Consider the following 24,632-nt stretch of genomic DNA (forward strand, 5'->3'; position numbering starts at 1 on the left):
TGTTTGAACCTCCCACAAAACATTTGACTAGGGTTGGGGACAGAAGTTTTCCTTTTAAGTAGGTTGAATTTGCTTCATCTTCCTTCCCATTCATCACACAGATAGCAAAAGCCCTTAAAAATGGGGAGCTTATGCATAGGCTACATCCTTGTAGAGCCGAAATACTCATTCACTGAAGGGCACTGTAAATATGCCAGTGCAGCTTAGCTGAAAATAATTGGGTTTCCTCTTTTGGTTTTCCATTTTTGATAATTGGCCAAAACAGCTATTTAGTGCAGATGTCTGTTCACACTTTTCTTTCTGCCACAATTGGTGTAAAGTAGTACTTGTTTCAGGGCTATTCTAGAAGCAGGTCAACACACGTACTAAGAGGATGCTGGATCTTATGTGTTGGTCACTTGCCCTTGAGTTAGTTCTGACTCCTGGTGACTCTGTGAACGAGCGATGTCCACAGTGTCATGTCCTCAGCAGCCCTGCTCAGCTCCTGTGGACTCCTGCCTCGGGCTTCCTTCATGGAGTTGGTCACCCCCTCTTTGGTTTTCTTCTTTTCCTGATGCCATCTGCTTTTCTCAGCATTACTGTCTTTTCCAAAGAACTCTGCTTTCTCATGATGCGCCCCAAGTAGGACAGTCTGACTTTATTACGAACCTCCTTCATGTTTTTTTTACTTGAAACAGTTTTTACTTTTTCTCCTCCTTGGTAAAATAAACTGTTCCATATCATCTTTTAAAGTTTCCCTTTAAAATTATAGATTACTTCTTTTAAAAAAAATTATTACATTTTCCAAGAAAAAATATTTTGGTTACTCAAACTGCTACATAAGTGTAAATTCAAATTTTATAGCTTAATACGAGTGTATTTTAACATTTTTTACTTTACACAAATACAGATTAATTTACATTGTAGTTTAACCCCTGCTGTGGTAGACAGCTGTCGACCTGGAAATCCCTGACACTGAACACCACTCCTTCAGTGTTGCTCTGATGCCTTCGTGCTGTGTTCCTTCTCATGGCGTCCTTGTAACAAGAAACCCGGCGAGAGCGGCCTGATAAAATGTCTAATCATCAGAAACACACTTAAAACAGAACCCCTGGGAAAACCCCAGTGTTTCTCGCTGTGCCGTCATACCACCAGCATACCATTGGCTACCCAAAATTCCCCGGTTTGGGGACTGAAGAACATCCAAGTGAAAGTGTAGATGACATTGGAATGTTCTCAGTGTCAATAATTTCATTTCCACACCCACAAACTATTAGAAATTATATCTGGTGGTTGTTGCAAGGTCATTTAGATTGCTACAGACTTTTTAAAGTGATCACCTCTATCTATATATATATATTACATATGGACATGAATGTTTCAGGGAATGTGCACTTTAAAAATACTTTTTACTAATTTTTGTATTGACCAAAAGTGCTGTTTTGGAATGCTTACTCTTTGGTAAAAATATAGCTGTTGATGATGATAATTAGTTTTTTAAATATCTATTTCTGTATCACTGCAGTATTTCTTTCACTTTTGTGTCCCTTTTATGTGGGCTCCTGGCCCTGTTGCCTGTTACACAGTTTCTGCCTTGCTTTACTGTATTCTGATAAGATGATTTATAAGCACAAATGTTTACAGTGAAGTTCTTCCTCTTGAAATTTACCTTAGTCATCTTTTTTTTTCCTGAAAATTGTTTGTCTGGGCTTGCTGATGACTAACTTTTCTAAATAATAATTATTTATTGCTATTGGTAGAATTAAATTGCTTGGCCAGATGATTGCCTGGTTTAATTATGTATACCTTCTTCAAGTAAATTCAGTAAAATAAAGATTTCTGATTTTCAGCCTGTCTCTGTTTTTAGTTAACTGAATTGAACTTGAAACATTACCAATGAACTTTCCCTCACCCATCTAATCTCTACCCTCTCTGAAGCCTAAATAAGTGTGGATAACTAACAGATTGCCCAAGATCCTGATTTCTCAGTCAAAGCAGCCAGCCAACAGCATTCCAGCCTACATGATCTTTGCTGACCAAAAGCTTGAATGGAAATTCTTCTAAATTCTTAAGCAGCAAGACTGTGCCTCTCAGCCTCAGAAAACTTCAGATGGCTCATTTCCACAGTAAGTAAGTAATGAGCATATTTTAAAAGAAGGGCTAGGAGAGAATTTTCTCCTTGCAGAATTAATAGTGACAGAAATAATAATTCACCTCTGACATGGAGAATTCAGCCTTTTCTTTACATAAGAAAATGCTTCACTACGTTTTGTTATGATTTATTTGACAGCCCTCCTGCAATAGAAGTGATTGAAAGCCATCATCTTTTTGTATGTTTTGTCAGCCAAAGGTAAATTAAAAATAACAATAACTCAATGCTAGAAAGTAACTTTTTAAAAAAAATCCCACATTTTTTAATTCCCCTGACTACTGATTCTCTTGAATCCTTTTCTTAGTAATTGGATAGTCAGAAGCAGTCCATGTTATTTAATGCAGGGTGCCCACCCCCTTCCCAGGATTGTCCTGATTTTTGTTTGTTATATTTCTTTTTTTTAAACATTTCTCTGTATCTATGCTCCTGTTTCTTTTTTATTTTAAGATTTATTTATTTTTAGAGAGAGAAGGGAGGGAGAAAGAGAGAGAGAAACATCAATGTGTGGTTGCTAGGGGCTGTGGCCTGCAACCCAGGCATGTGCCCTGACTGGGAATCGAACCGGTGATGCTTTGGTTCGCAGCCCTTGCTCAATCCACTGAGCTATGCCAGCCAGGGCTTGTTTGTTATATTTCTTAAGAGCTACTTCCCCATCTCTTTGTTCTCTGGTGTCAATTTCCCTGGCTGTTTCTGAACCTTTACTATTGCAGATAAATTTTTAATATCGGTTTCTCAGGTTCCCTAAAAACTCTGGCTTTTACATTCATCTCTTGAGTGAAAGTCACTTTGTAAAGCTTAATGTTGCTGTGGTAGATACAAGCATAATTCCTATCTTCTCCAACATTGCCGCACTTTTCTTTGACAGCTTCACACTTGGAGGTAGAACCTGACAGTCCTGACTGGCTGAGGGGAAGGCTTAGTCCAGTTACAGCAATGCTGACACATCATTCCTTCCAAAACATAACTGACCTGGGTGCATTCTGTAGACCAACTGGAAGTAAGACATGTCACACCTTAAATCCCTAAGTGATGTGCATGTGTTTGAGTGTTTGTATATGTGTGCGCATCTTCAAATACAAAGCGGGATAAAAGCATCTTGGGCCTTTCCTTTGAAGCACCCTGCACTTCCCAGGTGACTCTGCCTCTGCTTTCTGAGGCAGCTACTATGGGAATATAACATAGCGTGACAAATGAATGCAGATTGGCCTTGGCGGATGAAGGGGAGCAGAATATGCCACTCCAAAATATGCCTTTCTGGTGTAAGCATTTTTTTTGAGCTGATGATTTTTAAGAAACAGCAAACACAGGAAAAGCTCTGGAAACCTAGTAGAAGTTATATGTTCAGAAGGGGAATTTACATTTATGAGAGAAATCTCATTTGTAATCCCTCTCTGTACCTAAAAAAGGAGACTCGAAATGACAAGAAACTCTTACCAATGGAGAAGGCTCCAACAAGAGTAAGGTTGTAAATCTTCGAAACAACCTTACTCTTGTTTACTGTGCTTTTTCTGGTAACCTCCCTTAACTGGCCTTTCCCACTGCTCCCCTCCCCGGCCCCACAACATCTTTCTTGTGTTTTTACCTGAAGCAGGTATTTAAGGGGATGGCTTGGGCCATTTTTAGAGAGTTAATCAGTGTTCCTGGTTGTCTCTCATGTACACAGGAGGTATTGGTATATATACCTATATAACACAGGTATATATGTTATTAAACTTCTGTTTTTCTTCTCATAATCTGTCTTTTATTACATAGGAGTGGGTCTCAGTCAAGAACCTGAAAGGGTAGAGGGAAAATCATTTTTCCCCACGTACAGTTTGGCAAGCCGTCATGGGAACTGCTGAGATACCCTTCTCGCTCTGGAGCCTGCAGATAGGACCCTGGAAAACTGACTGAAGCCAGCAAAGGTATGAATTGCTACTGGTCAGCTCCCCCGAGTCCCCGTGCTGCCTGGTGTGGAGAGGAAGGGAAAATTCCACCTGTATATTTCTTTCCATAATTTAGATTATCAGGGAAACTATTTGTATGGACTAGTGAAGAGATTCTGGAAAAGATTTGTATTAGTACTCTTGTTTTCCATTGACCCCCTTCCTCCCAGAGATGTTTTCTGTTGTCTGTGTCTTTGTATCATTTGTTATAAGGATGAAAACCACTGGCCAGATGAGATTTTTCCTTTTATCTTATTCTGTATCTTAAGAGCTTGGCTTTTTGATCAGTTCAAGAATTCTCTCTGGTCTCCACCAGCCGGAAGATGCAAGTATGGGCTCGTCTCTGGCAGAGAACTGAATAGGCTGAGAATCTGAGACACAGAGGGACAACTGCATTCTTGTTGTCCCGTAGAGCCAGCCCTCAGGAGTGTTTGTCTTATGGGGTCCTGGGCCATAAGGGGCCTTTTGTTCCCTGGGAGTGGGCTTTCTGGATCTTGTGAGGGCTGCATCTTTTGCATTTTCTTTAGGGATGAATCTTGTGTCCATGGTTAAGTCATAAAAAAGTTCCTTGGTTTGAGTTGCTATAATGGAATTAATTTACCATTAAAGATCCTACTCATCAATAGCCTGACAATGGATCCTTTAAATTGAACCTTGATAACCTTTAAGTTGAAATAACATTGCTAGTTAAGAAAACTTTTAGAGAGCTCACTTCCTAAACATTTGTCCTATTGGCCCCTATGGCATGATCAAATTGAAAAGAGGACATGGAAGAGCATGGCACGTGGCCTTAGGGACTCTCTTAACAAGTTGAGATTACAAAGTCCTTCTCGCCTGCACTTTCAGAAGATCCTACCAGACTGAGAACAGAGAAGGACCAGTGCGTGTGCACAGCCCCTCTCCCAGGAACTCAGGGGTGTCCGTCCCACCCACAATTGTCCTGTAGATACCTGACAAGCCAGACAGCTCCTAGGGAGATGCCCTCCCAGAGGACACAGATGGCCCCAGTTTCTCCCAGCCCCTCCTACAAATAACCAGGAAATGGAACAGCTGGAAGCTAATGTTCTGGGACTGATAGAAACAATAATAGAGGCTTTCCCCCTAAAGTGAGTCTGTCTGAGGTTGAATTTGTATGCTCAAAAAGGAGAGCACGTGAAGGCCTTTCTTGAACACTTTATACAGACTTTACAAAGGCATACTGCGTTAAACCCTGAAATTTCAGAGCACAGGATCGGAATCCTTGATTTCTGTCTTGGTTGGGATGGAAATCTCCCTAATCTAAAGAAACAAATTGAAGGTAATGTAGTTGGACAGGCAGGCAAGCCCCATGATATTATTCAGGCTCACCCCACTCTTTGGGGCATCGGAAACAACTGTGTCTGCCTTACACGTCTTTACCAAACCAGAAATGCAGTTCTACTAGCAGTGCCAAGTCCACCTATCCTCCAATCCCAGAAGGCTCCCCTCTTCATCTCAAAGCGTTGCAGACATTGTAAAAGACTGGGACATTGCTGACAGAACTGTTCTGCTCTTAAGAAGGGGAAAAATTAATGACTCTAGGTATCTGATAATAGGCAAATATACCCAAAATTCCTTGGAGGAAACTTGGGTGCTTTCTGTGTGCCTTTGAGATTGAAATTTTCTACCCCCGTTGTTAGCACTTTCAAGACATCTTTGATGCTTCTAAATACAAACTTTAAAGAGATGATTCTTATCAGAAGAGGAAAAGGAGCTATTTAGAAATTGGGCAGAAGAAAACTTGTGCCTTCTCCATAAATATATGTTAAGAAGTTTTAGCCCTTTGAGCAGGTAAATTGAACTTAGTCCATTTTCCAGAAACACAATTTCTATCTAACTGTCTTTTTAGAAGCTAGTGAGTTTTGTATTACTATACCTGATTCATGGCTAAAATTTTGCATAGTAGCTACAAGGTCTCTGTTTTGTATGTTTATGTATGTCTATGAGTATATATATACGTTGTAGATGTATATTTTTCTACCTCCAGATGATATGGCCTAAGTTCATTTGTAAAAGAGCTCTATTCAATTGACTTACAAAGGTGTGCTTATACCCTGGCAGGTGTGGCTCGGTTGTTTGGAGCATCACCCCATACCCCTAAAGACTAAGGGTTCAATCCCCAGTCAGGGCACATGCCTGGGTGGAGGGTTCGGTCCCCAGTCAGACATGGGCAAGAGGCAGCCTGTCAACATTTCTCTCTCAAATTGATGTTTCTCTCCCTCTCTTTTTCCCTCCTTTCCCCTCTCTCAAAAAAATCCTCTTTCCCCTTCCTCTATCTCTAAAAGCAATGAAAAAATGTCCTCTGGTGAGGATTAAAAAAAATTTTTTTAATATGTGCTTATACAAAATAAGTATTTCTAGACTCTTAGAAATATGGAAATTAATTCAAATGTTTCTGAAGTCCACATCATCTGGAGAAATAGTAAGTAAAAGTTTAAGTCAGTTTAAAATAGACATGTTCAGAGTTGTCCGAATTAGATATAATGCAGACATGCTTTATTAGTCAAGTAGGTTCATGTTTCTCTGTTACAAAACTTGTCACCAAGAAAAATAACAGGATGATGGTAACTTTGTTTAATGTTTCATGAAATTTTCAAGAGTTAATCTAAACACGATTTCTAAGAACAGTGAATTAAATAGATGTAAGTCCAAAGAATTTTTAAACAATTATGAAGTTTTATAGCATTTATGCTTTAAAGAAGCTTACAGGTCTTTTTGGTAACATGAAACCTTAAAATTTTGCCAAGTTCAATGATGGAAATTCATTCAATATTTAGATCATTTTCAAATAAGATAAAATACTGAAAACATGAATTACTGAATTTAGTTTTAGCCACTCTTGGCTTCTTATTACAAAAAAACTAAACATATTTGGGTATGTTAGTAAACATATTTTGTGCTACATTGAGAAAATGTACTACAAAAAAGCATATTCTTTTTATGAAATTATGAAGTTTATTAACAAATTTGCTGATCTACATAATATTAGTGCATAGCAGTTCAAAATTGCTTACTTCTTAATTTTCTATAGAAGTTAAGGTTTCAAAGGTTGGGAATTCAAATCATTATATGTAATGAAATGTAAAAATAGTAAGGGAAATATCTCTCTATACACAGAAAGTAAGGTGTTTTTGGTTAAGAAAAAGTTAGAGGCAGGAAGATACATTTTTGTTATGGGAAAGTAATTTTTTAAAGTACAACCAGTTGCTTCAAAACTGCGAAGAGGAGAAGAAAGGACAAAATAATGGACATAGAAAGCTGGGAAGTGAGACATAGCGGGAACCTTGGGTAATTAAGGTAGCTAAAACGGAATGAATTTATTATAAGAGTTTAAGTGTAGGCTTTAATATCAATAGTGTACTTTTATGCAAAACTGAAACTTAATTTTCTTTTCATCTGCCAACCGGATTTTCTTGGACTATTGGTATGTCCCTGATAAAAGATTATGAAAGGGTTTTTTTTTTTACGCTTTTAAGTAATTAGCCTAAAAAGCAAAGATGTTATATTTTACTAAGACAGTTATCAGGTGTTTGATTACTTAAGAAAACCAAGTCTTCTCAATATTAAGAGCTAAGTTTTACTTACAACTGTATAAATTTCTGTATCTGTGTTTAAAGTCTTTTATTGTCATTATGGTTAAATGGATAATTAAGTATTGTTTCATAATGATTTGTGATCCTATTTTATCAAATGCCCAAAACTTTTGCTATTTTGGGAAAACTTTTGAAAATCAAATTCTAAATTAAGTCTATTTGACCTTGAACTAACTTGCAATATTTCAGAGGACCCCTAGAACATATCAAGATTTCTCTCTCCTTATAAAAAGAGATATTGAACGAATTAAGTTTTTGTTATATTACATGGGAAGGACTGGCAAATAAGTAATGCCAAAAATTTTCGAGGTTATATTTGTATGGATACATGTTATTAATATGTGTTTCAGAATTTGTATGAAATTCCTGGAAACCTGATGTGTCCTAGTATAATGTTATCACTTATAACTCTATCTTAAAATGTATGTCACAGGAACAACCAAATGTCCTTGCTGATTGCATTATAATGAGCGCTCACCAGACTTTCAGCCATGACCATTTTCTTTTGTCATCTACAGAAATTATTGTTTTGCTTTTGCAAAAGTGCCTCATCTTCAGGGAGACTCATGGAAAGGACTCTGAAGAGTGTAGGTTTCGGTTAACTTTCAGGTCATACCATTGGACTGGGTAAGAACCAACCAGGAAAATTCTAGGGAAAAAATGGACTCATAAAACTGCTAACAATAGGTCAAGATCAGCAAGTATTACCTGGGACTCAAAGAATTTGTTATCTGGGACTGAATGAAATAATAAGGAAGATTATTTTTATAACTTTTTTAATGTTTTGCTTTTCCAGATTTAAAGAAACTCTTTACTTTTCTCTTAAACTACCTGTGACTTATAGCAATTTGGTAAGTATACCTTTGTGAACAAGATGAAACGATTCTTCTTCTCTCTACCTGATTCCTGCAGAATTTGGAAATTTGGAGTATCCTTGTTTACATAACATAGTTATTTGCATAAGTTCAATTTCCTTGTTCTCCTTGTAACCTATTCTCCTTGTAACAGGACACAATTGGAAACACTGGTTTTATTACCAAGACTTTGACTGAAAAGTCACATGAGAATGCATGAAGAATCATGTATGACCAGTTTTAAGGAGTTTTAATAAAGCTCCTTGGAAAAGCCACCTGGTACCTTGCTTATAGGGTTCCTGGCAGCCTCACCAGGTTTGGAAGGTCACTTCTCGGCACATGTGGGAATCTCAGGATATGTGGGGGACCTTGACTGAGAAGAGGTCCAAACGGATAGATAGGTATTGCAGGCAGAGTGTGAAGGCTAGACCTTGGCTCGGATTCTTCGCTGTGATACAACCTGAGATTCCTTATGCAAAGTTCCAGCAGAGAGATTTTAAAATGCCTGTATCTGGTCACTGTTCTTGCTGCACTTATGTAAATAATCAGGCCAAGTTTATTGGGACTGGATTTATTTCGAAAACAAATTAGTTTTGCTGTAATTATCTTTGGTAAAAAAGATGGGATGAGAGAAAATGATGCTAAGGTAGAAACTATAATGCATCTGAAGGCTGATTCTAGTCCTGTTAATTGTCCTGTCATTTTCAACCTATAAACTGGACTGGATCCTGAATTCTTTTAATATCCTCAATTAATCTGGCTACAACTCTTCAAATTAATGTTTCCATTTTCCCCCACTCTTTCGAGTTAGAATCAATAAGAACAAATTTCATGAAATTACTAGAAATCTTGTATATCCTGATGTGTTATCACTTCTAATTCTAGTTATCTGAAAAGGTATGTCACAGAAATGACCAAATTTGTTGGTCAACTGCTTTATAATGAACTCTCATCAAATCTTTAACCATTGCCATTTTTAAACCTTTTTCATTTACAGAAGTTACTGTGTTGTTTTTGCAAAAGAGTTTCCCAAACCCCTGCAAACAGAATTCGAACATGTTGGTAGAAACTTCAGCTAAATGGTCACAGTAGCTGGTGTTCAGACACCTCCTGCCTGTGTTGCACGGGCCACTGAGACGGTTTACCTGAGCACCCAGTGACGTCAGACACACGACCATTAACTCTGTGTTCTCTCGTTTCCATAGAAATGCCTCTTTTTACATATCTGATTGCTCCTACCACACAGGCCTAACTGTGGGACCCCACCTGCAATACCTCCTCCTGAAATAAGAAATGAATGTTTAACTGAACTGACCTGTTCTCAAGATTGAGAGACTGGTTCAGGGAAAGAACACAGCTGTCTATCAACTCAGCTTCTGGACTGTGAAACACCCGTGACGTTTCAAAGGTAAGACCGGAGGGGAGCAGAATACACCACCCCCAAATGTGCCTCTTTAGCATAAGGATTTTTTGAGCTGATTATTATTTTTTCAATTCAGAGTTTTGTTTTATATTTTATTTATTTATTTTTAGAGAGGGAAGGGAGGGAGAAAGAAAGAGAGAAACAACAATGTGCAGTTGCTGGGGGCTGTGGCCTGCAACCCAAGCATGTGCCCTGACTGGGAATCGAACCGGTGATGCTTTGGTTCTCAACCCAAGCTCAATCCACTGAGCTACGCCAGCCAGGGCAAGCTGATTATTTTTAAGAAATAGCAGACACAGGAAAAGTTCTGAAAATGTGGAAGTAGTGACCCTTTTGTAAGGGAAACTTATTATAACAGAAATCTCCCCATTTGTAAAGGCGTTTCCCTCTCAGTACCTGGAAGAGGATCGATGACTCTGCATCAGAACTCGTCTTAGCAATGGGAAAGGCTCCAACTTAAATCTACAAAACAACCTTACCCTTCTTTGCTGTGCTTTTCCTGGTAACCTCCCTGAACTGGCCTCTCCCACCCCCAACCCAACACAATTTGTGATAGCCCAGGCAGCTTCACAGAGGTACCCAGTTTTCCCGGGTGTCTCCCATGGATACAGGGGGCCTGCCACATTCGTAACCTTTTGTTTTCCTCCTGTTAATCTCTTTGAATCCAGGAACAGGTCTCGGCCAAGGGCTGAAAAGGGAAGGGTAAAATTACTTTTCCTTTCCTATAAGGACATTTAGGAAGTTGCTGAGTAGTTAGCTGTTAAAGTTACAGCATTTTCATTTTAGGAGCAGAACCATAAATCAACCATGAGCTTAAAGAAACACGTCGTACAGTGCTAACGGCAGAATGGTATATTTGCAGCCTCCTCAGAAAGGCACAGCGCACGTGGTTTTTAAAGGGCACATTGTGGTGGCCAGCAGAACTTTGGCAGGGTTACATCACGTTTCTTACACAACTGTGGCTTTCAGCCATTTCCTAAGTGTGTAAGACCTGGTCACGTACACACACACACACACACACACACACGCACACACGTTGTCCAACAGTATAACACCGCACGTGCTCTCTGGAGCCTGTTTGCCTTACATCAGCTTTGGCTTCCTGGTGATCAAACTGTGGCAAGACCAAATTAAGTGGACTGACAGAGTCATTAGTTTGGCTTAGAAAGCTGACACACAAAAAGAACCACTTTTAAAAATCTTTGGTGGCATGTTAAAGGCATCATACTTTTCAGCATAAAAACAGAAAAACAATTAAAAATGCCTCAAAATTATAAGATTTAATAAAAAGCTTAAAACAACTTTTTTTAAAAAGTCACCCCATCTAATCCTAGAGGCCTCAAGCCATGATATCTAAAATTAATAGGCCCCATTGTTACATGATTTTCCAATGGCTGTTAAACACACTTGATTTTAAAAGAAACAGCAAATCACAGTGACTTTTGAAAACTCTATAAAACCTCAAATTCAAAAAGCACACAAAACCTTACAGCCAAAAGTCAAGAAAAGAAATATAAAAACAACTTTGGAATAAAGACTTTTTCAAAGCTTTGTTAACCTCCAGTATCTTACACGCTCCCTCACCCATCTCTGTCCCTGTGGCCTGCAGACGGACTTGGCGCTGCCCGGTGGGCTGGGCAGCTGATAATGCCAGAAGCACTCAGAGATCAAACATGCGGGGCCTGCCAGCCCTGCCTTCCCGTCTTGGCGAGGAGTGGGCCGCAGCTCTTAAACCAGGTTGAACTCCTTCAGGTTTAGCTGCAGAATCGTGTCCTTCACAGCAGCGAACACAAAGCGGATGTTCTCCGTGTCCGTAGCACACGTGAAGTGGGAGTAGATGACTTTCTCCTTGTCCGGATTCTGGTCTTGGTAAAGCTTCAGGATAAAGTCTTTGGCAGCTTTAACGTCCTGCTTTGGGCCTGGTCCCGAGGGCAGTGAGAGGAATAAAGAAGAAAGATACGAGCTCAACACCAGGTCCTCCCCAAAACCAGTTCCACTGTCCTCTTGTTCTTGTTTGGGATCCTTCTTTAAGCTATCTTACTTCTAGAAAATAGTTTACCTGGGGCATTATCTTTTATTATCCCTCATTATGAACCTTTAAAAGAGTATTTCAAAGTGCCAACTGGTATCTAAAAATTGTACTTTAAGGCAACTGGTTGAAAATAGTGACCCATTTAACTTTCTGACCTGGACCACTTCTGAAGAGAGGTCATTCTTACTCAGGCAGACAGAACTGGGCTAGGAGAAGGAAAAAGATGAACACAGGAGCTAGCAGTATTAGCCACCCAAGTCTGATTGTGAAGCTTGTGGGCTCCTATACTACATGGCCAACGCAGTCAATAGAAGTAAAATGCAAAGTGCTAAAACACTGCTACTCTAAATATCGATGTCAAACTTGGTAATATTTGAGACCTCCAGTACTAGAAATAATTAGCCATAGGTCATAAACTCTCCCGGAGCGGTCGGTCATGTGTATAAAGAAACTCAGTGCCTGCCCTGGGCCTGGTACAAGGGCCGCCATACTTTAGCCTGCACATTAGAAGTGCCTGGCGCTCTGCGCAACACTAGGAAAGCAGAGGCAAGTCGGGCCCAGCCTCTGTCCTCAGGAGCCGACTGAAGGGAGAGCATGGTGAGCCCGGGCTACTGAGGGGGCAGCAGGTGCACCTACCTCCTGGGGAGGGGGCGGGGTGAGGGCCAAGGTGAGGGTCGGAGGAGTTAACAAAGGGAGCATGCAAAGTGTATTCCAGGCGCTGGGAGAGGCATGTGAGGAGCTGAACGCACACAATGACGCAGCTGGTGGTTCGTTCAAAGGGATGGGGAGAACGTCAGTTAGGGGCAGATGGGGAGGCCCGTGAGTCACATTAAGAACCCTGGACTGAGGTCAGCAGGGTCGACAAGATGGACACCCACCTGTGTATTCTGGAAAATAGCTAATTAGATGAGAGTACATGATTTTCTCTTCCAAAAGATCTTTCTTGTTTAAGAACAAAATCACAGATGAGTTCAGAAACCAGGGGTAGGTGATAATGGTTTTAAATAACGCTTTGCTCTCTTCCATGCGGTTCTAGTGAGAAAAAAGGCACTTCGGTTAACTAGAAAGAAAGGCAGTACATTAGAAACAACCAGTTAGAATCCCTGGTTCTATCTGTCTGACCTCTTACCCAGCGCGGTCTGGGGTCACTGTCCTTGCTGAAGCTGGTGAACTCGTGGGCCCTTGGCATGCCACTGCCCCCACCTCACCGGTCAACCCCTCTGGCTCTGCTCTCCCGTAGCACCTCAGTCTGGCCCCAAACTGAAGTGCGAGGACATAAGGAAGGCTTTTGTGTAACATGGAGAAAGAGGGCCTTTACCCATATTTGACAAAAGTTTAGTGTGCCAGTTACTGGGATTACCAAACGAGGGAAGTTCACAATTTCACACCTGAGAAACCCATTTGATGGGGTGTCAGGGAACAACGAGAGGAAGAGGTGCTCTCCCAGCAAGGCCACCACCCTCAGAAATGCCAGACACTGGAGAGAAGGGAGCCAGTGCTACCAAGCCCAGACCCTGTGCCCCACCTCACACACCGGTGACAGGGGGTGCGCTCTGCCTGGGGAGCAGGGCCCCTAGCTTATGGATGGGCACACCGCTGGTCACAAAACTTAAATATTTTCCCAAGCCTGTATAACGGTAGAAATTAATGCAGAAGGACGGACAGTAACATTTCTGAGCGTTAGACATTGGCAAGAAAATACTAATTGTTCCTAATTTATGGAGAGCAGATGGGGCACAGACAAATCTTATCTGGTGACAATAATGGTTCTAGATAGCGTTCTGCTCTCTCTCAAGTGTTTCTAAGAGGAGAGAAACAAGAATTTCCCTTTCGGGAGTTCTGAAAAACATCAAAGCCCAGAGGGACGTATAATAAATCTCCACTCCCCTGCAACTCCCAGACACATGGGCTCATTCTCCTCCTCAATATATTTTTGGGGATTAAGATCTGGAATTTATTACCAGAGCAGTAAGCCCTCTTGGCTTTTAAAGCTTCTTTAAAAGTTATTATGATCTTATCAATAATAACCTCTGAGGAAATACAACATGGAAAAAGCAGCTTCTATGCAGCACACTGCGGGGCTGCAGCCCCATCTGCAGCCAGAAGGGGAGAGTCTGGAGCAGCAACCACCACTTAATTTCCCTCCAGACACTTTGTGGGTTTTTTTTTTTTTTAGGAGAGGAGAAACTTTAATTTTTTAGCACATCAGGCTGAAGTTTTTTAGTACTTGTCCCTTGCACGTCTGAGTAATCATTTGAGTTTCGTGAGACAAATTTGGAGCTAATTTTTCATATTAATAACTTGAGGACTTTCCTTTTTAAAAAATTTCTTCACCCAAAGAGCTGGGTGGCAGCCAAGATCCTATTCTTCTGCACACAATGACACCAGTAAGTGGGTTAACCGTCCACTAATTAGCTAATGTAGCTGTGCTCCTCAGAGAAAAGTCTGCTCTCAAGAAATACAAGATATGATTTGTTCCTAGTTATTACCTAATCCTGGACAGACTTCCTTATTGATTTACTTTTATGCCCTAGAAGCAAGAGACATGTTTCTTCAAAGTCAAGAGGACTTGTGAAGGGTAGGGGAAAAGACGATGGGAGGATAATGCCATCCCACAGAAAACTCCCCCATCCTCACAAAGAAGTGACTGTGATGGTCAGTGTCACTTTCCGGGCAGGTCCAGCTAATGGAGCCTGCCCCAGCCAGCGCTGTGGACCCTGCAGAGGGCCCTGAAGCCCGGTGAGGTGGATCAGTCCCAGCTGCCCTGCGCTAGTCCCTTCAGGGGAAGTGGAGGGCAGACGCTGTCCAGGAGGCCCCTGAACAGCTGCAAGCGTCTGGCGCCACTCCTCCTGCCAGCTCAGCCAGGGGCCTGGCGCGGGAGGGCCGGGGAGGGTGGGAAGCCTGTTCTCGGGTCAAGTTTATTAGAAATAGCATTGTTCAACTCTGGCAGTACATTCGCAGCCCTAGGGGACTTGGAAAAGATGCCCCCGACCTCAGACCCAGCAATATGAATCTCCACTGTGGGGTCCAAAAGATGGTATTTCTTTTTTCAGAACTCCACAAGGGATTTCAGCACGCAGCGCAGGCCGAGAGCCAGTGCTTTGGAGCGGCCCCAGCCTGGCAGCATGTTAGAGTGGATCCCACGCTCAGGCCGCACACACCGCCAGTTACATCAGCGTCTCAGGCTGAATCCAGGCCCCAGGCTTTTCCATCAGGCACCCATGGAATTCCAGTGCGCACCCAGCTGTGAGAACCGGGTTTCCAGGTCAGCGATCCTCAAACTTGCGTGTGTGTGTGAGTTACCTGGGATCTGGTTAAAATGCAGATTCTGATTTATTCTGTCTGGGTTGACTTAGAGGGTCCACATTTCTAACGAGCATCCAGGGATTGTCTGTGCTTCTCACCCACGGCCTCCACTTTGAGGAGCAAGACAGCTTACCCTCAGTAATGGAGTCTAGTGGCGCAGCCGGCTGGCTTTTTGCAAGCTACAAAAAGAGATCTCTGTTTTCCACAGCCAACCAAACTCCCCACCTGGCATACCTCATTGTCAGACTCAGCCAGGACCTGGTCATATTCGCTTAGAGCAACCAAAAAAATAATGGAGGTGACGCTCTCAAAGCAGTGAATCCACTTCCGTCTCTCAGATCGCTGGCCGCCAACATCCACCATCCTGTTCAGCAGAAATACAGATCTCTCAAAGGGTAGAACACCTGACTCTTTGGAGAAAAGGAGCACAAATCATGATACCATGGGAGTCAGTGCTTTTTAGGTTCCTCAGGATTCTTTAAGAGTGGAAAGGGGTCCTAAGATGGAAATGTTTGACCACCGCTGCTTTAGGCAGTGAGGAACCACCAGGAGATTCCTGGCAAAGGAGGACAATGTAACTGAAGTTACTGAAATCAGAGGTCACTCAGGTGGAGCCTGCTTGGGGACACTCGGTAGGAAACTGCCATCGTCCAGGCAGAAAGCACAAGCGCCCACTCGGGCGTCGCTCTGCCCACTGGAGTGCCGCAGCACCAGCCATGGAGGGGCAGAAAGGCAGGCCGTCTGCCAGGTCTGCTCAGCTTTCCCCAGGCCTCGGCCCCTTCCTGCTGCCGTGGCTCCTCCGATTTATCCCCCAGTCCTTTGTAGGTGCACGCTGCCCCTTCTTCCCTCTAAAGGTGTGTGGTGTGTAAAAAGTGCCCTCTGACAAAGGAAATCCCAAGTGTCTGCAGGAAAGATTGCAGGGACTCATAGCCAAAGGGTCAGTCCCACACTTGAAGGCTTTGGGGTCCAGCAGTTGATGAGAGTCACGTGGACCTCCGCAGAGGAGGGCAGCACGCAAGGGGGGGAGTCCAAGGGCCCCTCTGGAGGGGCCACACAGCTGAGGCCAGCCGCTGGGGACGAAAATCCAGGCTCACTGTGACCAGATCCGCCAGCTTTTCAAGAGAAACTAGATACCACATGTTTTAAGTAAAACAGCCCAAATTGTAAATGTTGGCCCAAAAGTTTTTTAAAACACCAAGTCAGCCAAAGAGAATACATCTGTGGACCAGATACTGGCTTTGGAAGTTGAAGCGGCATTGATGCCGAAAAGGCTGAGATAAGCTCATGCGCACACAGCACTGGGGGAGTGCTCGCAAAGACACAGAACCTCCAGGGACTTGGCCCCAGGGCTCCCCACTGCTCCAGGTTTGCAGACAGGACCTGGGTGTGGCAGGGCTGGACTCCTATTGTCTCCACTCGTGTTTAATAACTGTCAGGGGAAACAAGGGAACTAATGGGTACAAAAGTGCTTGGGAATTGTCAGTGCTGTGCATATGTGCCATATTATTATTCATCTTTTGCTATAATTAAATGCAATGAAGACCTACTTAAATCATCCTCAAAGTTAATAGATTTATATGTGAAAATTCTTAGCTGGAAAATAGTTTGTATGAAACAATTTTTAATACACATTTCTGTATTGATTCTTAGTTATTATTTTTTTTTTAGGATAAATCTTGGAGAAGGGAAGAGAAATATTTTCAAGTTTATGAAAGCAACCTCAGTATATTTGGTGTGCGGGTTACAGAAGTATCCATCTCTGTGTGTGTGTGTTGGGGGCAGGGGAGCTACACGTAAGAATCGTCCCCAATGTCGGTATAGAGACGCGTCATCCCCAGAGGGAATAGGAAGGTGGGCTCCTCTCTATACTAGGACTTGAGACCTACCGGAATTCTGAATACCCTGCAGTGGAGGGGGCATATTGTTCTGAAGGATAGAGAACCCCTTTTAGGAACAAGGTATATACAAAGACTTTTGGGGACTTCTAAGCCTGCACAGACAAATTCTTAATGGGCCGTGTCAGGGAGACATCCTTACCGGAAGATGATGTTTTCCAGGTCAAAGGGATACTCGATGATGCCGGTTGTGGGCACTCGGACACGAAGCACGTCTTGCTGCGTGGGCACAAACGACGGCACGGCGATCCGGTCAATGTCACTCAAGTAACTGTGACATGAGAGAACGCACTGATTCGTTTTAGGGAAAGGAGGAGCTTCCCACCCCAGGGAAGCCACCCCGACTCAGAGCAACCCCCACTCAGATTCATGGGTTCCATCCATGACTCCGAGAGCCGGCTCTCCTACAGCTGTTTTAGAGGGAGTATAGATCAGAAGCTTTCATGAGCCTTCTGGGAAATCTGCAGACCCCGCCATCACTTCCTCCTGGATCTAAGCTTGATCGTTATCTGGGCGTGAGAGAGACAGCAGGGCGGGAAGGAAGGGGATGCTGGAATCTGCCCTCCGCCTTCCAAGGCCCTTCCCCCTCCCACACTCGCCCTCGTCCAAGATTATAGAATACAGATGCTGCTCCCAAACGCTTTGCTCAATGAATTAGAGTTTCTAAGAAAATATGAAGGCATGAAACAGGCCAACAGGAAGTTCTTTCCAAATAATAACAAGAAAAAGTTTTCCTGTTACACAGAGAAATTAAACATCTAAAATAAACCAAAAATTGTCTTGGATGATTTTTTGCCATATATTAAAGAAAGCCAGGAGCTTAAAACATATCCCTTCTCTGTGGTAAAACAAGAGGGTACTTTAAAAAAAATAAGCCTTTAAAAAAGGCATCTTTGAGTAAAATAACTCAGACCCTGGCCAATGACAGAGCTGGAGATTCCAAGCCCATCAGCGCTCTGAGACCACTCTGGGCCCCATACATGACCCTGCAGCTAATCGGCACTGACTTCTGTATGTGTGATCTTTACACCTCTCTTGTTCCACCAGATTGTGTGTTCCTCAGCATTAGAGAGCACTGGTTGTACCTGCCCCCCTCACCTCAGCGCCTGCAGCACCTTGGCCCTCAGCAGGCACGCATCATGTTTTTTGTGCAATGAATGCCTGTCCAAATATGCAGATGTGACTGGCAGAGGGGATGACAGCCGCTGGCCTGGACCAAGGAAACACACAAGTGTCTCAGGTCTCACCAGTTCCAAAGGCGGGGCAGCTGTCTGGGTTTATCTCTGCTGCTGCAGCTCTGTCCACCAACCTAGTCACTTCCAACAGCCCTCTCCCACTTGCCACAGTGTTCAGGGCTCCACTGAACTTTATAGCAGCTCCCGCGGGTCTCTTCCAAAGGGATCTGCATCAAGAGCCCCAGCCCCTCCCCTCCACCGAAGCAATGACGCTAGGCTCTCAAGAAAGAGCCAGGGATGCCTTGGCCGATGGGGGGGCTGTCCCTGGCTCCCCAGCTGTCACAGGCAGTCTGCCCTCCTTTTGGGACACTAACCTCCCTTCCAGCTCTTTTCTGTGCCCATCCAACACCTTCGTGGGTGGGGCTTCTTTTCTTCCCTTTTCCTGCTTTGTACCTAAACGTTCCTAAACTCAGTGCCCCAGCCTGGTTAATGGAGTAGACTCTCAGCCTGGGACCAGTGCCAAAGGTAAGATTCCAGGTTCCCTTCCCGCTCACTGCCTTGTCCAGAGGATGGGAGTGAGTCGCCCCCCACACCAGCTCAGAGGGCAATGACAGCTCCTGAAGGGAAGGGCATGTCTCAGGAAAGGATTTCGGGGCCCTCAGAAGGTGGAAGGGATGTGGGCCAAGGGGTTAGGAGCTGAGCTGCAGAAGCAGGAATCGTTTCTTTAAGAAGGACCTTGATTAAACTGCCCAGTGGTCTGGCTGACTGAGGCAGCACCACAGGAAATTCTTAAGAAAATGAAATTCTGTGATTTCACTGGAATAGTTTGCATGCAGAACCATCTATTTATTTTTTTTTACCCTAAGGATAACATTTAAAACCAGAGCTTTATGGATGCTGGGGGAAAAAAAATGTGTAGGCCTTTGCAAGTCAATAAACAAAGGACTCCAGGACTGAGCTTCCTCCCTGCGCAGAGCCTATGGTGCCCACTAGAGGGCAGCACAAGACCAGCCAGCGACGGCCTATAGCAGTGAGGTCTAAACTGATTTTAGATTTTAGGGTAATTGGACCTGGAGTCCACTGACCAGGAAGCCAGAAGGCAAAGGGATATGGAGAGGAGGGAAGTAGAAGCCAGAGGCAGAGGCAGTCCTTATTTAAATCAGATCATTTCAGCAACCCAAACGAGATCAGTTCCACCAAGGGAACCTCAGCTTGGATTTAGCCTCATTGAAAAGGACAAAAGCTCAGGACACGGTGAGGAAAGGCGGGTGAGGGCAAGGAGAGAATCTGGGATCCACAGAGGGACTGAAGGTTTTAGTAGGTGGGAAGAGGCTCACCGCGAAGCAAGAGGGGCATACAGACAAGCAGGAGGGAGGCAGTGCTGCCCCCGAGCTAGACACAGCTGCCTTTCCCCAGGAGAAGCTCCCCTGAGGTACACAGAGCATGCTGGCCTGAAAGCCCCCTGGGCTCTGTACTCACTATTTGGCTGAGTCTGACAGCTGGTATTCCCTCCTCCTGTCGTAACACTCCTGGATTCCCGGGTCCAGCCAGAGCTGCTTGATGGCCTGTGCCTGCTCTCTGGAGAGTGTGGAGACCCTGTCTACTTCCACTTCTCTGATCAGCCGGGCATTTTCCTACTCAGAGGGAAGAGAACCTTTTATTAAACAAAGGAAAGGAAGCCAACCCATTCGGGACTTGGGGACAAGACCTGGCCTGGTTCGTGGATTAGGGAAGATCGTAGGTGCCAGGGTATGGTGGGTGCCGGGTATGGTAGGTGCCCTCCAGAGGGTCTTCTCACAGCCACACCACTCAGCTGCAGCCGCACTGAGTGGGGCTGTTGTGGCCGCAGCGCTTGGCAGAGAGAACCACAGAGCCCAACACGTGTAACTTTTGGTCCCAGCAATACTCGGAGGCCAGCTTCACTAGCACTCAACACCCAGTCATGAACAGAGAAACCCTGGGCCAGCTGAGCATCCTTAACATGCTACTTACTTGAATATCTGCATAGCCAGTGGGGCAATTTAAAAATAGCCATTGCTCCTGTCAGTGGCGTGCTGCCGAAGGCGGTGTGGGAGGTGTGGGTGGAAGCAACAAGGGCGTGCACTGTCTTTAGAGAATTGAAAACCAATAGTGACACCGGCTAATTGCCAGTCTACTCTCTTTTTCCTCTTACAAATTTTTTTTTAACTGACCTTATTTTTTAGAGCGGTTTTAGGTTTACAGCAAAACTGAACAGAGAACACAGAGTTCTCAGAGTCTGCTTTTTATTATCACGTCACTGGTAAAACTCTTACTGGGAGAAGCCCCCCTCCCCAGCAGCCCCCATCCCAATGCCACTGATTGCTATACTGTTAGTATGCATATTATTGCTATCATTATTAAATAATTACTGCTCTAATGCTATTGCCCTATTATTTCAGTAATTAAGGTCATGATTATTGCAATTACCGTTATTACAGCAGTTGCTGTTTACTGCCCACTTACTATGTGCCAGGGGTTCTACATACATCATCTCTTTGAAACATTGGAAGGCTAGCACAAGACCAGAAATCCTTCCAAACCTCAGCAAATGAACACGATAAGGTTGGCCTGCATCCACAACACATCCAGGTGTTAGTCCCCGGGACTCGGCATCCCACCCTTGGCTGCAAGTTCGGCAGACAAGAGAATTCTGCCGAGAAAGGCAGGAGCCCGGCCCCTTCTTCACTCTCCCATCTTGCAGAATCTCACAGCAATTACATCATGCAGAGCTGGCTGCTCCTGGCAGCTGTGAGTCAGCAAAGCATCCATTTGGCAGCTGTGATCTCCACGGGTATACGTGGTACCCCGGAAAAGTTGCTCTTATCTTGTATTGCTCATTCTCATTAGTAATCCAGCAGGAAGCCAGAGAACAGGGAGATCTAGATTCACCCAGCTCAAGCATCTCAAGCATGACCGAGGGCTGTGATGAAATCAACATGCCTTTGCACCGCACTCATCACTGGAGCAGATTTAAAGGCTTCCGCAAGCTTATGGGATCCTCAGGTGGGCAGTTTATCAAACAAGGTCACCGAAGGGTGGGTCAGTAGGCAGTGCTCTGGGTGGCTTGCAGGACCCTAGGTTCTAAGTAGTGCAGTTGAGACTTTTAAAGACCCCAACAAGTTACATGCCTCAGCTTCCTCATTTGTCAAAGGAGCCAGTGATTTTCAGGGGAACCTGATTTATAAAGAATCACCCAAATGTAAATAGAAGTAGCCTTATTATCGTAGCAGATGCCTAATAAAGACTGGGCTGGCCAAAAAGTTCATTTGTTTTTTCCTGTAAGATGACTCTATTAGCACTTGTCTTTAACTTCATTGGAAAACAATGGTTAGATTGCATTGTGATAGCTGTCATATCAAAGCCAAAATTGGTGAACTTTTGTGCAGCCATTTTAACATTGAAGATGGGAGAAAATATGCAACATTCTCATCATATTGTGCTTTATTATTTCAAGGAACATAAAAACACAACTGAACACAAAAAAAGATTTGTGCAGGGTATGGGGAAGGTGCTGTGACTGATCAAACATGTCAAAGGTGGCTTGCGAAGTTTCGTGCTGTAGAGTTCTCACTGGACGATGCTCCATGGATCAAATTGAACATTAATTCTTCTCAATTAATGATATACCTTGCAAGAGACAGCCAACATGCTCAAAATATCCAAATCAATAAAGTCATTCATGAAAATGAAAAACGTGTCTTTTATTTTATGGAAAAAAACCATATCACTTTTTGGTCATCCCAGTATTTCTTGTTTGCAGAACAGGACACATCGATAGCCCCTAAACCACAGCTTCTGACCCTGCCCACTAGCACGTTTGGTCCTCCGCCCTGTTCTCAGCCAGAGGGGATGGTAAATGGAGAAGCTGGACAGTGTTTGTATCAAACAGAAGGACTGTCTCCCACTCCCCCTCCTCTCTCCCCCCTACCTCCTCCCCAAAGGATCACATGGTCTCTCCTCACCCTCTGAATTTAAAGTATCTGTGCTTAGCCCCACCATCTAAACTTAAAATGTCTGCTTTCCTCTCTGTCTCTTCACAAGTCAGGAAACGCCGCAAGGGCAGAGTCCATCCATGTCTTACTGGTGCTTACATCCCAGAACCCAGGGCAGCAGTGTCTGGCAAATACTAGGTGCTCTCTATCGATGCAAATGCCCAATAAACATTTGTGGTGAGCATAAAATATCTATCTACCGGACAGAAAATCACAAAGGAAATAATAGCACAAGGATGCCAGGGCAGGATGGAAGCCTCTTTGGGTCACGGCAGGGGCACCGGGAGCTGGAGGACCGAAAGTCTCCGAGGAGGAAATGCTCTGGTGACCTGGGCGTCCTCCTCTGCTTCCCCGAGAAGAGGGAGCACTGGAGAACCATCAGGGATGTTACAGATATCTCTGCCTCCTCTCACAGTCACGATGTAGGATTGTTCTGGGACATGCTGACTCTGAGGTAGCCGACATCTAAGATGTTCAGGACACGTGCAGGTGATCACAATGGGTCTGTAGTTCAGGGGAGCCCTAGACTAGAGGAGCACATTGAATGGGAATTGCCTAACGCATCGTTTCATTGAAGAGAGAGGAAAATCACAAAGGAGCCAATGGAGCAGATACAACAGAAACAGGACCACTTTCTCAAACACTGGGCTCCTATCTGGCTTTTCCCCTCCCCCCTTCTCAAACAAAACCAGCATTCCCACTGCTCTGGAGGAGGAACACGGAAAACAGATGTCCTACATGTGTTTCGCTTGGAATTTCCCAGGGTGACAGTAAGAGGAGTTGCTCACGAAGTGGCGCCTTGCTGGTTTCACACATGGACCCTCGGCTGCCTGGGTGACAGACTCCGTGGAGCCCAGCGGGCCTCTCTGGCTGGAATCCAGGGCCCAGCAGGCAGCCCCCCTCTCCCCCAGACCCTCCCTGGGAAAGCCCCATACGCCGGCACAGACTGCAGCCACAGGGCTTGCACTTTCTGTCCCAGACCGACTTTCTCAATGACAAAGGGAGAGTCTCCTCTGGCCAGGAAGCCAGAGTTCTTGTTCCTGCATCAGGTGTTCAAGCATTGTCCTTAAAACCTGTATTCATCAACATGTTCTCGATGAGAAAAGCCTAACGATATTTTAAGTGTCTGCTGTCACATGTAGTACCTATGACCTCACAAACTTTGTGAAAACAAGTGAGATTAAAACAAAATACATGACTGAAAATGAAAGCTCTCTGCACCACCGTACTTCTGACTTCTGTACAGTCACCCCTACTTGTTTGAACATCTACATCAAGATCCAGAATTGCACGACATGTCCTCCCAAACGAAAATTAGGAAGTAAAATCTCAGTGCTCCATAACCATCAGTTTTTAAACCATCCCAAACATAATAAGGACAACTATGTGAGAGAAAGAATTTTTTTCTAGAGAAAATAAATGAGGACCTTCTGGTCAAGGAAACTGGGAAAATTTAGATCAACTCTTCTATTAAAGACAGCTAGGAATGGTGAGAAAAGTGTTTTCAAAAATATGTTCAAAAATATCAGGAAACTAAAGAAATAGTAAATCCTTGGTGGGCCCGAATGTAGGGAAGGGCGACATGCAAGGAGGTGGACCCCACATTCTGGAGGCCTTCGCCCTGCGGCTTCTGCTGCTTCTGGAAGGGGCGGTTGACCGGTGGGACAGCCCCCGCTTTAAACTCACAGGGCCAGGGGACAGGGATTGAAGTTTAAGGCCGAACAAGAGCAAAAGGCCCTTGGAAGCCCTCTGGCTCTCGGGTGGGGTCCCCAAGAAAAGCCCTTTGGGAGTTGAAGCTCAGCTTGGAATCAGCACAGTCTCAGAATTGAATGTCCCTAGACAACTGACATAAGAAAAGGAAATTCTTTTTTGAAGTTTGGAAGATAACATCTTTCTTACCCTCAAAGTATTTTGCTCAAGGGTGTCCAGCATATCAATAAAAATAGCCAAGCATAAGGAGAAAAGACAACTCCAAAAAGCAGCAACAAATAAAAAGATGGAAAAAGCTATACCATGCAAACACTAACGCAAAGGCAGCTGGAGACTCTATTAGTATAAAAGTGGACTTGAATGTTTATCTATCAATAATACCACAATAAGGCTGAAAAAGGTAGACTTTAAGGTTAAAAACATAAGAGATAGGGATGTTTTGTTTTATTTTTTATTTTTTAATATATTTTATTGATTATGCTATTACAGTTACCCCATTTTCTTCCCTTTATTCCCCTCTGCCCTGCACAGCCCCTCCCACCCACATTCCCCCCCTT

At 43.9% G+C, this 24,632-nt stretch overlaps 1 protein-coding gene and 1 long non-coding RNA gene across 7 annotated transcripts in view; one reads left to right on the plus strand and one right to left on the minus strand.

Annotated features, from left to right (window-relative positions):
• The first annotated feature begins 240 nt into the window (after window positions 1-240).
• On the plus strand, window positions 241-19,250 carry LOC118499706. Of its 6 annotated transcripts, none has more exons than XR_004902225.1 (6): window positions 241-2,329; window positions 2,997-4,035; window positions 8,186-8,518; window positions 8,676-9,929; window positions 15,030-15,241; window positions 17,340-19,250. It is a non-coding gene; the product is annotated as an uncharacterized LOC118499706 (long non-coding RNA). The 6 variants fall into 6 exon arrangements; XR_004902223.1 differs by having other exon boundaries at window positions 241-2,109; window positions 2,270-2,329; window positions 8,186-9,929; XR_004902222.1 differs by having other exon boundaries at window positions 241-2,105; window positions 2,270-2,329; window positions 8,186-9,929.
• GNA14 (G protein subunit alpha 14) overlaps window positions 10,782-24,632 on the minus strand; it is a 161,876-nt gene continuing 148,025 nt past the window's right edge. Inside the window, exons 3-7 of the mRNA XM_028530548.2 lie at window positions 19,832-19,986; window positions 17,320-17,448; window positions 15,517-15,646; window positions 12,855-13,008; window positions 10,782-11,863 (exon numbers count right to left, since the gene is read on the minus strand). Of these exons, the coding sequence (XP_028386349.1) occupies window positions 11,673-11,863; window positions 12,855-13,008; window positions 15,517-15,646; window positions 17,320-17,448; window positions 19,832-19,986 (759 nt within the window). The 3' untranslated portion in view covers window positions 10,782-11,672. The remainder of the gene's footprint in view (window positions 11,864-12,854; window positions 13,009-15,516; window positions 15,647-17,319; window positions 17,449-19,831; window positions 19,987-24,632) is intronic.

Source organism: Phyllostomus discolor, chromosome 3, assembly GCF_004126475.2.
Source record: "Phyllostomus discolor isolate MPI-MPIP mPhyDis1 chromosome 3, mPhyDis1.pri.v3, whole genome shotgun sequence".
NCBI lineage: Eukaryota > Metazoa > Chordata > Mammalia > Chiroptera > Phyllostomidae > Phyllostomus > Phyllostomus discolor.